The sequence below is a fragment of the Pteropus medius genome, unplaced genomic scaffold (assembly GCF_902729225.1).
Source record: "Pteropus medius unplaced genomic scaffold, Ma_sr-lr_union100, whole genome shotgun sequence".
Lineage (NCBI taxonomy): Eukaryota > Metazoa > Chordata > Mammalia > Chiroptera > Pteropodidae > Pteropus > Pteropus medius.
This window is the reverse complement of record NW_024344434.1, coordinates 1,516,979-1,531,555: the sequence shown is the minus strand read 5'-3', so window position 1 is coordinate 1,531,555 and position 14,577 is coordinate 1,516,979. Positions and strand designations below refer to the sequence as shown.

The following is a 14,577-nucleotide window of genomic DNA, read 5'->3' as shown; positions in this document are numbered from 1 at the left end:
AATCAGAAACTGGAAAGCAGGAACTTCCTCAGGTAGGAAATTTCCCTAGGCAATTGGCAATGAGGATAACTGTAGTTTCCAGTGATCATTAAAGGGGTGGGCCTTTGGTTAGGGCTGGGCTTTCACCATGGGAGGGACACCAGTCAAGGGCAAGGTGGTGAGCACAGCCACTCATAGATAACTGTTTGCATTTCTAATGTTACCTTCTAGTAACTGTTGCTTCACATTAATAATGAGCTTTTATTTCCCTAGGTTTGTGTAACTGACTTGGAGAGTCCTGTTTCTCTGAATTAAAACTAATATTGGCACTTAAAATCAACAGACCATGATATTACTAAACAAATAAATTATTATCCCTCAGTGACCAAGCCTGGTTCTGGGAACAGTGGATCTTCCATGGAAGTTAGTGAATGAAAGGATGAATGGGTGAAAGGAAGGAAGGAAGGAAGGAAGGAAGGAAGGAAGGAAGGAAGGAAGGAAAGAAGGGAGGGTCTTTCGCATTAGAACTATAAATAGTATCATCACCAATAACTACAGTAATTATTTTTTTATTTTCTGGACATGAGACCCATTAGCCACATGAATCTTTAGCCACACTGTGGGGCACAATGAAATAAACCAACAAAGCTAGTAAACATCTACTGTGGGTAAGGGCCCCCAAAGCTGCTGGTGGCCAGTGAGTTCCCTCCACAGTCTTTTGGAAATAACTATAACTTTATTTTCAAAATATCTCTAAATTCTTTTCCAATAAAATGCAACAAGGAGGAATGGAATTAGATTTAGACACCAAGTCAGGCTATCACTGGCAAAGAAGGCTAGCCAGTAAGTCCAGTGTCTGTCTGTCTAACTTAGACTTTCGTCCAATATGTTGCTATTTCACTCCAACACATAGGTCTCCATTTATCTGCAGTCTGTATCCTTTTATGCTGTGCTGGAGAGGCTTTAAACAATCATGAAGAACCAATGTATCTTTCCATCTGCATTAATCAGACAAAAGGTAGAGGTTGTCTAAGATTAAATGTGTTTAATATCCAAGTTTTATTATCTTCTCCCCCTTTTCATATTTTGATCTTAGGACTTCAAGGACAGAAAGGAACAAAAGGAGATTCAGGAGTTCCAGGTAAAGGGCTGGCTTCATTTTAATTCCTCACCATGATGACTGGAAAGGCTCATGCTCAGATAGCTCGTCTGGTTGACTTTGAACACACTGCTGTGACCTTCTCTCAAAGTGGCCTGGGCCCAAGACTATGTGAGGCTAAGACTCCAGGCTCTGTCAATCAAGCCCCAGATTCTTCCCCTGGAAAACCCAGGGAATGACAGGAACTCAGTGACCAAGGGGTATAGGAAGAGGGGCAGGGGCTATGGGTAGTGAAGGGTAAAAATGTCAGGAGAGCCAGGGGTGAGGTAGTGGCTTCAGGTGTGCAGCCACCATGGGGCTGTGCGGTCTTCTTTTCTAGTCCCAGTTTGGTTGCCAGGTCTCTGCTTCCCCATATCTATTCTGGTCCAGCACTATCTTCCATTGGTGCCTCAAGCCTCCCCTCTCCTCATTCTTCTCACTAGACTATTATTATCATCCTCGTTCAGTGAGCCCTTGCTTATAGTAGGTTCCTGAGCTTGGCACTTTCCACACACCATTCCTAGTCTTCTTAACAGCCCAACCCTAACGAGTGCTAAGGCAACACTTCTCAGATAAACTGCTTGAGCAGTTTTTCTAACTCATGAACTGGATATTTTGTTCCTATTTTAACTTCATCAAGGAGAAATTGAGGCCTAGAAACATTCTAGCAAATTCTCCCAGAATGCCTAGAACTTCTATGCAATTGTATAGTCTGATGAGGACCAACAACCTCTGGAATCCTGTCAGCAATTTTCATCTGTGCATCCTCAACCAGCCTTTACAGGGGAGTCGGGAGATCAAAGCAGCACCCCTCCTTCCCAGTTGGACTAAAGACACTGGCTGAACATCCAAAAAGCCCATCCATGGGATGGAACCTGCTAGTTAGGGACAACTCGTTCGTGAAACACCAAGGCCCTTGGTGCTCCTTGGAAAGCCGAGCAGAGCATCTGAGAGAGTGGTCTCTCTCCTCTCCCCAGGCTCTGCAGGCGTGAAGGGTGAAAAGGGAAGCCCAGGCCTGGCAGGCCCTAAGGGTAACCCTGGACCAAGTGGCCAAAAGGGAGACCCAGGACTGAAAGGTAAGGCCTGTTTCTCCTTTGTGGGTTTGAAGGAGAGGCCCTGTTGTAAAGAGTTTGGGAGTTTTCAGAATCAGAAGAGTCAAGGTCTTTTGGTTCAGTGGATAAGTTCTGAGCTGGGATGGGCCTCTTCATTGAGCATACAGATGTGAATAAGGCACAACTTGGCACTCAGAGAGGCAGACAAATGAGCATGTGCTTGCAGCATACCCAGCCATGCCCCCAGCCACTCCAAACAGTTTCCATGACTGATTCTTTCCATGAAGGATATGCTCCCCACTCCATGTCTCTTACCTATTAAATGTCTCTTGCTGAGCTAGTTTAAATCCTTCCTGCTGTGGCTTAGGCCCATTTCTTTATGCTCAATTGTCGGGGCCCATGATGCCAGGTCACCAGCACAGCTGGAGAGAGAATCCAACCTCTTCCTCATCCCTCTTCCCACCACCCCACTGCTGGCAAAGGAGGGCCAGGGGGTCCTGGCCTGGTTTCCTTGAAATCATGTGCTTTTCCTCTTCATGGCAGGATCTTCTGGGCCACAAGGAGTAAAGGGAGAAAAAGGTCAAAAAGGTAATTATTAATTTTATTCTTTTCAATTTGTGCTTTAGAGTCAATTCTGTTCTTGAAAATTATATGTGTGGTAGGGGGAGAGGCTTGCTGCTCAGAAAAATTACCTATTTTAGGGACAAGCTAATGGGCTCTTCCCTTAAATAAGCCTGCTCGTGATGTGTAGCCACAGTGCAACAGTTTTCCTTCCTTCCTCCCTCCTCCCTTCTTTTCCTTCCTTCCTCCCTTTTTGTTTCAATCTTTCTTTTTTTCCTCTCCACAACCCAAGGCAAAATACGGTCATCCAGATTTGGAAGACCAGCCATAGAGAAACCTGCTCCTACGGCATCATGCCCGCAGGTCCAGGGACACAGAGGCTGCTTGTCAGGAGTGTTAGTGCCATAATGTGGGATCTTCCCAGCTCTGGCGACAGTCAAGTAGAGGGATATCTTTTACCTAACTATAGAACTTCCAAAAGTTAAAAGGCAGAGCCTGCATTCACATGAAGTCCTAGGCTACCTTCCTTGCCTTTCCTACATGTTTTTTTTTCACCCAGGTGAATCCCTAGTATCCGTCAGGATTATTGGCTCTGCGAACCGAGGCCGGGCTGAAGTTTTCCATGATGGTGCCTGGGGGACAATTTGCGATGATGACTGGGACAATTCAGATGCCACTGTATTCTGCCGCATGCTGGGCTACTCTACGGGAACAGCCCTTTTCAATATGATAGCTGGTGAGTTCTCAGTCAGCATCCTCTTTCCTTGAGGGGCCAGTATGGGCTTTCTCTCCCTGGTGGGATGTTGACACCCTTTCTTTAGTTTCAAGCGACTCATTGTGGTTTGGCTTAAAAGAAAAGTGTTGGTTCAAGCAACTGAAAAGTTCTGCAGCTCAGGGCCAGAGGCTTACATCCTTCTAGCTTGGCAGCCCCAGGAAAAAGATGACCTTTCTTCCCAAGAGTGACAGTGAGAGCTTGGGGTTCTGGCTGGCCTGGCTTGGGTCAATGTCCAGCCAGCCCTGGAGCCAAAATACCACTCAGCCGAGAGTGTTTATGAGGCATGGCTCTCCGGGTGACAGCTGAGGTGCTGGTGCTAGAAGAACAGAGAAAAGACTCAGGGCAGGCAAACATAGGTGTTCATTCCAGCTGTCTGAAGCCTAGAGGCCTGGACCCTGCCCGCACTGTAATCACCTTTAAGAAGAAGATATGAAGGGAAGAGGAAGCAAATCAGAGAGAGGACTTCTTAAAATCAGTTTCGGAATGATGTCCTGGGTGCTAGAGACTCAGCCCGTGTCTTTCAGTTTAAAGTTCAAACTTCCAACAAAGGAGTTGAATCCCAAGGCTGGGACCGTTTCCTTGGCTACAGGAGCTGACCTGGCAGGGACAGTAGGCCAGCAGTCCCCAACCTTTTTGGCACCAGGGACTGGTGCTCCTGTGAGAATCTAACACCTGATGATCTGAGGTGGAGCTGAGGCGGTGATGCTAGCGCTGGGGAGCAGCTGCAAATACAGATGAAGCTTCACTCGTTTGCCCACCACTCACCTCCTGCTGTGTGGCCCAGTTCCTAACAGGCCATGGACCAGTACTGGTCTGCGGCTCAGGAGTTGGGGACCCCTGCATTAGGCCACTTTTTCCTGCTTCCACCCCTAAATATTCTCTGCTCTACTCTATGCAAAGTGCACACCTTATGTTTTAATCTGAGTCCAGTTAGATTGTAAAACTCCTTTAAAATATACATTTTCCTTAATAATAGATTAAGACTATATAGTTTATCACACTATAGTGCAAACACGGTATTCAAATAATTCAACCGTTTTCCTCTGAACTCTTCATCTGAAGTCAATTGTATCAGAAGGAAGGGGGTTTGAGAAAAATGTGAATGCTTTAGAGCCAGGGGATGACCGAGCTAAAAAGGCATTTGAGGAAGATGGATATAGCTGTAGTGGATGAATGCTAGAACTCGAGGAGGAGACTTCAAATCATGCATGGATTAAATATTAAATACTTGGATGAGACTTTTGTCAAAGAGTAGAAAGCAGAACAGAGGTGGTCAGCACCTTGGGCTTGAGTGGATGTGAGAGAAATGTCATCTAGCCTACATGAGAGCCCCTGAGCACAAATGGGCTACTGTGCTTGGACCCTAATCTCACTCTCCTTTCTCTCCTTGCTTTTTCTGAATCTAGGCGCTGGAAACATCTGGCTGGATAATGTTGCCTGTCGTGGAACAGAGATGACTCTGTGGAGCTGCAACAAGAATAACTGGGGCTCCCACAACTGCAACCACAATGAGGATGCTGGCGTGGACTGCAGATGACCCTCCCCAGCCTTTGTACTGCTCTGTCCCCAAGGTGTCTGCAGGCAGAGATACTCAGCTCTCTGAGGGGTTTCCAGGAAGAGGCTGAGCAGCCTCTGGGGTGGAGTCATTAATAAAGCTCAAAATGCTACAACCTGGCAAAATCACTGGCCATGGCTGAAATCACTGGTTCATACCCACCATCCCTTCTTGGTGTGCCTGCTCAGTGCACACAACATTTCACTGAGTTTTCACATTCCCCTGCACACAGGGACACTAGAGTCTCAATTTATAGCCAGGGGGAGGGTGAAGGTACAGGGGGATCTAAATGCGATGCAGAAAGTGAAGATCACATGTAGTCAAAATTAGTCATGACCATCCCTTCGATCATTGAGATGTGGCATCTCTCACAACGAGTTCTCCCTCCAGCTCCGGAGCTATTCACCAGCAAATGAAGAGGTTGGCATGTAGTTGGCACCATATTGCATGATGAATAGGAATTGTAACTTTAAGCATGAAAATTAGTTCTCTTTAGAATGTGAGCTCCATCAGTGCAGGGACTTTTGTCTATTTTATCCATCCCTATAGGGGCTCAGTAAATATTTACTGAATGAAAAAGTGAATTAAACTAAGATGATAGAGTGGCTCATATTCTCTGAGGAATTTGGCTTCTCTCTCCCTTTTCAGTCTTTCCCTGGGATATATACTCTCTCCGAGTGCAATCACATTGCCCGCCCCCCTCTCTCGTAAATGTAAATAGTTCCAGTGAATATTAAATTTGGGAGAGTGAGATGCATGTGTACGTGACTGTGATGTATCATCATTCACATTTGACTCAATTGTAAATGGTAAAGCTAAGCCTGGCACCTAAGGAGGAGCAACGGAAGGACTGGGGTACAGAGTGGCCAAAGCTCTGCTGCTGCCGCCGAGCACTGGCACAGTGCGAGAGCAGCCTCCGCGGGACACCTTGGGGCTTCCCTTGGGAGCTCTCAACCAGCCACCCACAATCCAATGCACTTTCAGAGGCTGCAGCCACACCATCCTAGAACAAGCATGAGAGCTGCAGGGGCTTGATAGGGAGGGGCCTTGAAAGCTGGCTGTTTCAATTTGACTGAACCCTTTATAATGATGCACCTTTTTCTGGCATGTTGGGATAGGGGAGTGGTAAGTCAGGGAGGAAAGAAGATATTTTAAGCCATATCAGGGATTCTGGGATATAATATTTTGCAAACGTGTAACTAAAGGATCTTATCAGCACTTGTTATTTCTCAAATTTGTTCACTGAAACAAAGATGCCATTTCTCCCATCTGACTCTTAAAGCTGGCTTCATGAACCTCTTTAGAAATATGAGTGCCTTGAAAATAGAGTTGAAAGCAGAAACAATTTTCTGATTTTTTTCCATTTAAGTTATCAAAAGCCAAGTCTGGCTGACTCGATCATAACATTTTCAGTAAAGAGTTCTGACCTGAGCAAACAATAAGGGCATGAGATGAAAGTCCCCTACCCCCTTGCCCAGTAGATAGTAGGAAAAGAAAATGAGGAGATAGAAATAGAGGGGTGGGGGTCCTCCTGGCAGTCTCAGGCCCAGTTCCCCCATATTCATTTTCTATCCCAGGATCTACCTCTTCCAAGAATGATGAACTATGGGACTGGTTCCTGCCTGGGGACCCTTCTGCCATATTAGGGGTCTATTGGTACTTGTGCGCTGTCTCTCTGTCTCTCTCTCTGTCTCTGTCTGTCTGTCTGTCTGTCTGTCTGTCTCTCTCTCTCTCAGACACACACACACACATACACATGCACACATACACACAAACACACCTTCACATAGGAAGAGGCAACAGTTTATAGGTACAGAGTAGTAAAATCCTTGCAGAGAATGGACCACCCATGCCATCACAGCAACAAAGCTCAGAGACATGGCTGTGGCTCAGCCACAACCAACATTTCCTTTCCATAATTTTGGTTTTCATCTCTGAACTGTTGACAAGGTGGAGAACTGTCTCCTGAGCTCCGATTATATATAAGTCTACCAACTGTCTCCACATGGGTACCCCAAAGGTCAGGAAGCTAAAGCCTGACTCATCATCTGCTCTTCCTGTGTTCCTCAGCTCATCCAGTGGCTCCCTCTATCCAGTGCCCAAGAGAAAAACTGAGTGTCAAACATCATGCCTCCGCTCCAAAACCCCTTCATTCACCAGGCACCAAGTCCCACTAATTCTACGTCCTCAACGTCTCTCCAGTCCATCAGCTCTCCCCATCTTTGCTACCACAGTGGCCCAGGCCGAAGCACTGCTGTCCTGGATGCCTGCTGCCCTCCACCATGCTCCATCTGTCACCTACTTATTTGCCGCATGGCAGTTTGAGAGCTCTTTAGAAATGACAATGCTAACCACGCTACTCCCTGCCTAAAGCTTTCAGTGGCTCCCCAGTTCCTTAGGCAGTGAGCCAGATTCATCACTGTGGCTTATGAGGAAATGACCCTGACAATTGATCTCACATAGCACTCCAGCAACCTTATGTTTTAATTCTTCTCTCATTTCTAGTTCTGTGTTTATATAGTTTCTCCTTTCTCCTATGTGATGTCTCTCACACGATAGGTCTTGATAAATATTTTCTGATTGACTCCCTGAATAAATGAACAAATGAAGGAATGCTAAGCAGAGCCCTTAGCTTCTCTTTACTGGGATTGCTTCGTGGTCTTTCCTTGAACGGGATTTGCATTCTTGCCGTCTATCATATTCCATTGTGACTAAAGACCCCGACTCAAATAGTTCCCCAGATACAAAGGAATCGTTTTCTCTGAAGGCAAATTTAATGCTCAGCTTTTTACAGTTTATAAGGTTAGTTTTTAAAACAAAATCATGGGGGCCATGTTTTACTATGTATATTCTTTAAAATATATAGTTTTTAAGTTTGTATCTTCCCACTGTCTCAACATCCCCATGAACAGGCTATGACCAGATATACCAGGGTGAGAAGGTGGGCCCCTGCCACAAGCTCCCCTTCCTACCTTCCCTTGACTGTGACCTAGCAACATTCAAAGTCACCAATGAAATCCCCTTGCACCCTTTGCTTGTGTACCCTACGCCAACTCCTAGTAAAGGCCCTCTCCACAAATCCTTGTTCTGTCAGGTCTGGGTCTGTGTGGCTGAGCCCACGCCCTTGGCACTTTCTCTGTATGGCCCCCTCTTGGCCTGCAGTGACCCAGTCTCTCGAGGACCTGTAAGTATAATCAACTTTGTTTTCTTGTGCCTCTCCCGTGCCCCCTCTTGTGGCCGCACCTGACTGACCATCCTCTAAAAGAACACAACACTAGAGCAGCACATGATACAAGTGAGATTACTCCTATCTTATCAATGTGCAAACTGAGTTGCAAAGAGGTGAAGTAATGTGGAAGGTTGGCTTCAATTCTCACCCTTCTATTTATGGCCTTTGCAGTGTGACTTTGCAGCTCTTCTCATCACAAGCCAGGTCTCTTGTTCTTTCACTCCCACTCTTGAAATTCCTGCCACATTATAGAAACAAGCCTGGGCTGGCCCACTGGAGAATGAGTGAACATGTGGAGCAGAGCACAGGTGCCCCCCAAGGATATGAGCACCTGGCCTACAGCTGACCACAGTTGCATTAGTCAACACAGCCAAGACTAGTCAAGCTGGGCCCATATCAGGAGAACTACCTGCCCAACCAACCCATAAACTAATGAGTAGTCACAGATGGTTGTGGGTGGTTTGTCATACAGCATTGACGTTCTGATAAAGTTAATCTGACTGAGGACACACAGCTAGTAAGCAGCAGAGAGGGATTCGAACCCAGGTCTGTCTGACATCAGTAAGATTAACGGAGAGAGAGTTGCTGCCACCTGTACCTCTGCTGGTCAGTTCCTCTGATAAGCTCTCAGGCAGCCCTAAGCTGAGGGAGCTCCCCTTTCAGACCCACGGAGGCCATAGCACATGGCCGCAAAGTGTAGGCTTGTTCTGTGGCTGGTCAGTGACTGATGTGGGGCTGAAGAAGAACTGGATAAAATTAGCATGACAGCAGCCCCAATTACGAGGAAGCAGGCTGTGGTGGGGCTGAGGCTGCTGAATGTTGGGCATGGCCTCCTGACCTTTGCGTAACACTGCTGTAGACAGCTTAGCTGTGCTGTCTACTTGGAATAATTCTCTTTCCTCTTTCCCCTTCCTGGAGACAGCGTGACCTGCACGAGGCCAGCAGGACAGATACCAGCACTGAACAACTGGCTGGGCGGGGCCCTCAAAGAACCCTCTGTGCACAAGACGACCATTACCCTGCCCAGAGAGATTTCCAGCATCCAGCTATAGAGGCACAGGTAAGAATGAAGGTTCTAGAGCCAGACTACCCAGGTTAGGATCCTAATACTGCCATGTACCAGGCCTTTACCTGGACAACCAAGTTATTGAACCAATCTGGGCCTGGTTTCCTAGTCTGTAAAATATAGTAACAGTTCTTCCCTCTTAGAGTTCTTGTGAGGATTAATTGAACTGATAAGTTAAAAGGAAACATATAAAATAATGCCTGGTGCATGGTAAATGCTGTGTGTTATTGTGATCCTTCAAGGCCCTTCACAGTCCACTCCTTGCCCCCCAGCATTGCCTCACTGAGCCCTCTGCACCAAGCCCTCTGCACAAGTCTTCTTAGTGCCCTCCTATCTGCACCAGGCCTGGGGGTAGGACGGACTAGGAAGGTGTGTCTGTGGGTCCACCAGAAGCCAACATGGAGGGAATCAAGACTGGAAGAGGTTTATTGAGGGTAACACCTGTGAACAATAAAAGGTTGAGGGAGCAGGATTGGGCAGGAGGGCCTCAGAAAAACACACAGACATGGTAAAGTCTCAGCCAGCTCTACAGGGAGATCCAGAGCAGAGATTGCCCCTCAGTGGAGTCCCATGTTGGGCAGGAATAGCCGGGCTCTAGTCCCTCTCCCCTCAGTGGAGTCCCATGTTGGGCAGGAATAGCCGGGCTCTAGTCCCTCTCCTCCCACTCAGGCCCTGGCTGGGGGTTGCCTGGGAAATGCATGGCCTTGGCCTGGAATTGGAGGTGGATCCTGAAGGTGGACACTCCTGCATTTCCACAGCCATATGGCAGGTTTTCTCTTAAAGCCAGAGACCCAGGAACACCTCCATGGCTGCTAGAGATAGTTTGCTGAAAAGAGAGTGGGATTTGGGATTCAAATCCCAGCACCAATGACCAATTTTTGTGTGGCTTTGGGGAAGTCACATAACCTCTCTGAGTTTCTGTGTCCCCATCTTTAAAGCGGAAATAATAGTGATGAGGAGGATGATGATGATGTTGAGGATGATGATAAAAATAAAATACTAGCTTATGTGGATTAACTGCTGTGCTCTTGACACACAACGGGGACTGAAGAACAGCAGCATCTATGAGAACAGCTTCTGACTCCAAGCCTTGTTCTAGCCTCCCAGAATATCTTCCACACTCAGAATATCTTCCTTTTTGTCTACCATTCAAGAATTGTCCCCGCCCTTTAAGGCACAGTTCAGATTGTACTTCTTTTAGGAAATTTTTCCTGGCTGCTCTCACTCCAGAGAAATCTTTCCTTTCTCTCAATCCCTATAGCCCATTCATGTAAGGAAGGGAAAATTCACTTCAGAATCCAAGATTTTTTTAAGGGCTTACTATGTGGTATGCACAATGCTAGGTGCATTATATTTTTTTAGTCTTATTTGTTCTCCACAGCAACATTGCATGAAAGGTTCCATTATTATCCCCATTTCATAGTTGAAAAAAACTGAGGCTGGTAGAAAAAAAAATGACTTTCTTTTGGTCATTACGACTCATAGTCAGGTCTTCTAGTTCTGAATACTTTTTTACTTGTACCATGATGGACTCAGGAAGCATTCAGAAAGTATATATTGTTGCAACATAGGAATCTGCATTATTAAAATAGTACACAAACAGCACTCACCTGATAGGGTTGTTCTAAGTCTGTGGGGCTGAGGAGGGGATCAGAACACTCTTCAGACACTCTTCAGTTCCCCTCTGTGGCAGGATAATCAGAGGTGAGTAAGATCAAGTCCCAGGAATATAAACCATTACAATTATTTAATCAATTCACAAAAGGGAGATCATAGGCCAGTAGACATATTAAAAAATATTCATCCTCACTTATAACAAAAGAATTGCAAAATCTTGAGATAATTTATTTGCATGTCAAATTGGCAATTAAAAAAAATCCTTGATGTTGGTCAGACAGGAGGGAACCAAGCTCTGTGATCCACTAAGAATAAAAATATGGATGGATTTCCTGGGAGTGGGAGGGATTTGGCAAGATTTGACCTGAGATTTTTGAAGCAGAAAAAGGAACCATAGATGACTCTTGAACAACATGAATTTGAAGTTTATGAGCCCACTTATATCCAAGTTTTTTCAAAAGTATTTTCCTTGTGATTTTCTTAATAACATTTTCTTTTCTCTAGCTTACTTTACTGTAAGAATACAGTATATAATACACATAACATACAAAATATGGTTATTCGATGATTTATGTTATCAGTAAAGCTTCCGGTCAACAATAGGCTATTAGTAGTTAAGTTTTGGGGGAGTCAAAAATTACATGCAGATTTTCAAATGTGTCGGGAGTCAACACCCCTAACCCCCATTCAAGGATCTGCTATAATTAGAAATGCCCGCTGCATTGATTGGTTACTGCTGCATAACAATTCAGACCAAGACTTAGTAGGTTACAATTATTTATGCTCATTCATGCATCTGCAGGTCGGCTGGAAATTGGCTGATCTCTGCTGGGCTCAGTTAGGCAGCTCTGCTTTAAACTACAGCTCCAGTTGGGTTCATTTCCTCGCTGTGGGTCAGGCTTAGGCTGTTCCTCCTGTGTTATCTCTAGAACTTGCCTCCTGGTGAAGACAGAAGCCTGAAAGGGTAAGCAGGAACACACGGTGCCTCTCAAGGCCTAGGCTCAGAGATATCAGCATCACCTCTGCCCACATTTCATTAGCCAAGGCAAGTCACATGGCTGGCCAAAGTCATAGAGTAGAAAAGTTCCCTCCAGCTCTAGTGAGAGGATGGCAAAGGGGCAAAGGGCGTGTGAGGGAGGGGAACAGAACTGGGCATCTCCCAGCCCACAGAAGTTCTTCAAAGAATTGTGTAGAATGATATGGAGTCACACAGATATGCCTTTAACTTATGTAAATTCAGAAAAGTTAAAAGAAAAGTGGCAATTTAAATAGTGGTCTAAAGTTATATTTGCACATATCTTCTTTATCAGATGCTGTACATTACATATTTATACACACACATTACTATACATGGCTGTATACATAAAACAGTGAAGACTGTACTTCATGGGTGATTTAAAGGGGTTTCATAGGTATTTTGAGTATAAGTGATTTCCACCTTTCGAGCTGAGATTTTCTTCTCTTGTAAAGAAAAATTGGAAATATCCGATATCCAAAGGGACAGTTTTGGTTAACTAAATGACAGTACATAACATGCAATTACAGACTATTCAACCATTATAAACCATATTAGAGAGGATATTTAGGAAAGTGTTCATGTTATATTTAAGAGTTATAAAACAGCATGAACAGAAGACCACAATTTAATAAATACAGTTTCTTCCTTCTCCTCACCACTCCCACGCCAGATTCAGTCGAGCGCTAAAGATGTGTGAGTTCCCCCTCAGATGCCTCTTGGGTGCATCCACTATTTTTCCACCTGCCACCCCCACCTCCACCATGGCCCATGTCACACTGTAAGTGGCCTAGATGATTATAACAGCCCCATAGCTGGTCTCTCTCCTTCAGACTTACCTTTTCCTAGACATTCACCCAAAACAGCCAGAGTAGTCTTAGAACTTGTCCTTCTCCTTGTTTCAAACCCGTTCGAGACCAGCTACTGCCATTACAAGGAGGTCCCCACTCCCAGCCATGGTATAGGGGACCTTGGTCATCCGGCCCCTGCCAACCTCTCAGCCTTGGAGTTGCCACTGGCCACCCAGCCTGAATTTACTCTCTGGCCTGAGGAACTTCATTCAGTCTATCAGAACAGTTGTGTTCATTCATCTCCCCTTCCCTCCACCTTTCCTCCCACCTATTTCCTCTGAGCTTCACACACCTGAATTCAGCCAGCATGGCAGTACTTAGTGTAATTTAGGAGAATTACTCATTGCCTCTCTCTGCTCTTAGGGTAGGAACTGTGTCTTGCTGCACTCCCATTATTGAGCATATGTAATACACACACACACACACACACACACACACACACACACACACACATCTTTAATAAATAATTTTTTAAAAATGTATATGCTTCGGGAAAAAATTCGAAAGAAATACACCAAAATGTCTCTCTTCGGCAGGAGGATTATGATTGATTTTTATTTTATTATTTTATATTTTTCCATGATTGAGGGTTGTCTACCTTGAGTATATATTAATAAGCAGAAAAGAAATTGTTATTTAAAGTAAACAATAAAAGTAGAATATGCCTTATCAAAAAGCCCAGAATCTTCCCCCTCCTGAGCTCAGACTTCCAGTCCTGGTCCCCTGTGTGTCGCTGATGTGCAGGCCCCTCAGAGGACAGGAAGTACAGATTCCGAGAACACCTTTGCTACATGGGCTGTAAAGAGAAATGGGGCTGCCTCTGGAGGGAGACAGGTGGGGTTCAGGGAAGGACTTTGTATTTTATAACAAGATATAATAAGACCTGTTGGTATGCTGATGGGAATGACCCAGTAGAGAGGGAGAAATTAATAATTCAGGAGCGAGGGCACAATTTCAGGAGCCAAGTCCTTACAAGAACTAGAGGGCAAGAGATTCTGAGCAATTGCTGGGAGCAGAAACAATCCTTCCATGATAGCAGGAAGGAAGGAGAAAATATGAATAAAGATGCAGAAGCAGGTGGATTTGGTGGTGGAAAGATAAGGGACGGGGTAGTTCTCATCTGATTGCCTGTATTTTCTCAAAGGACATGAGCTGAGGGCAGCAGCTGAGCGGGGGTTGGGGAAGCTGATACAGGGGGTGTCAAGGAAGAAGGATCCAGCACTGGATGTGGAGGTCTGCACTACTGCCTTTATTGAAAACATTAGGAGTAGTCCGAACAATCTGCAAGGTAAGGATTCGTGGACCACTGTACAGATGAGGAGCTGTGTGTTCAAGGTCACATAGCTAGTAAGAGACAGAGGCCAGATTTGAAACTAGGTGTGTCTAATGACAGAGGGGAGCAGCCCTCCACATGCTCTACTCAAGGTGCTTTGCTGAGTCTTCACTTCCCTGCTCCCATTCTGCCCAGTTGGGTACCACCTCATGCCATGGCTCACCTGCTGATCTAGTTCTTTCTCTGAGGGCCTAGCAAATTTGGGGGCTCTAATACACTGATGGCTGCCGAAGGCTTAATGTCATACCAGGAGAGTTTAGGGGTATTTCTAAATAGGGCTCCTCACTACCTTAATCTTGCACTGCCTCTATTTTCCTTTCCACCTGTCACAATCCTATTCCCATCCTCATCATCTCCCCCTTGCTTCCTCACCTGCAATTTATCGGTCATTTATCTGTGCCTTCTA

The 14,577-nt window shown here is 45.5% G+C and overlaps 1 protein-coding gene across 1 annotated transcript in view; it reads left to right on the top strand.

The window, feature by feature from the left end:
• The window catches only part of MARCO (macrophage receptor with collagenous structure), a 35,683-nt gene extending 30,495 nt beyond the window's left edge, over positions 1-5,188 (top strand). Inside the window, exons 11-15 of the mRNA XM_039872688.1 lie at positions 1,076-1,120; positions 2,095-2,193; positions 2,713-2,757; positions 3,290-3,466; positions 4,912-5,188. Coding sequence (XP_039728622.1) covers positions 1,076-1,120; positions 2,095-2,193; positions 2,713-2,757; positions 3,290-3,466; positions 4,912-5,042 — 497 coding nt within the window. The 3' untranslated portion in view covers positions 5,043-5,188. The remainder of the gene's footprint in view (positions 1-1,075; positions 1,121-2,094; positions 2,194-2,712; positions 2,758-3,289; positions 3,467-4,911) is intronic.
• The last annotated feature ends 9,389 nt before the right edge of the window (positions 5,189-14,577 follow it).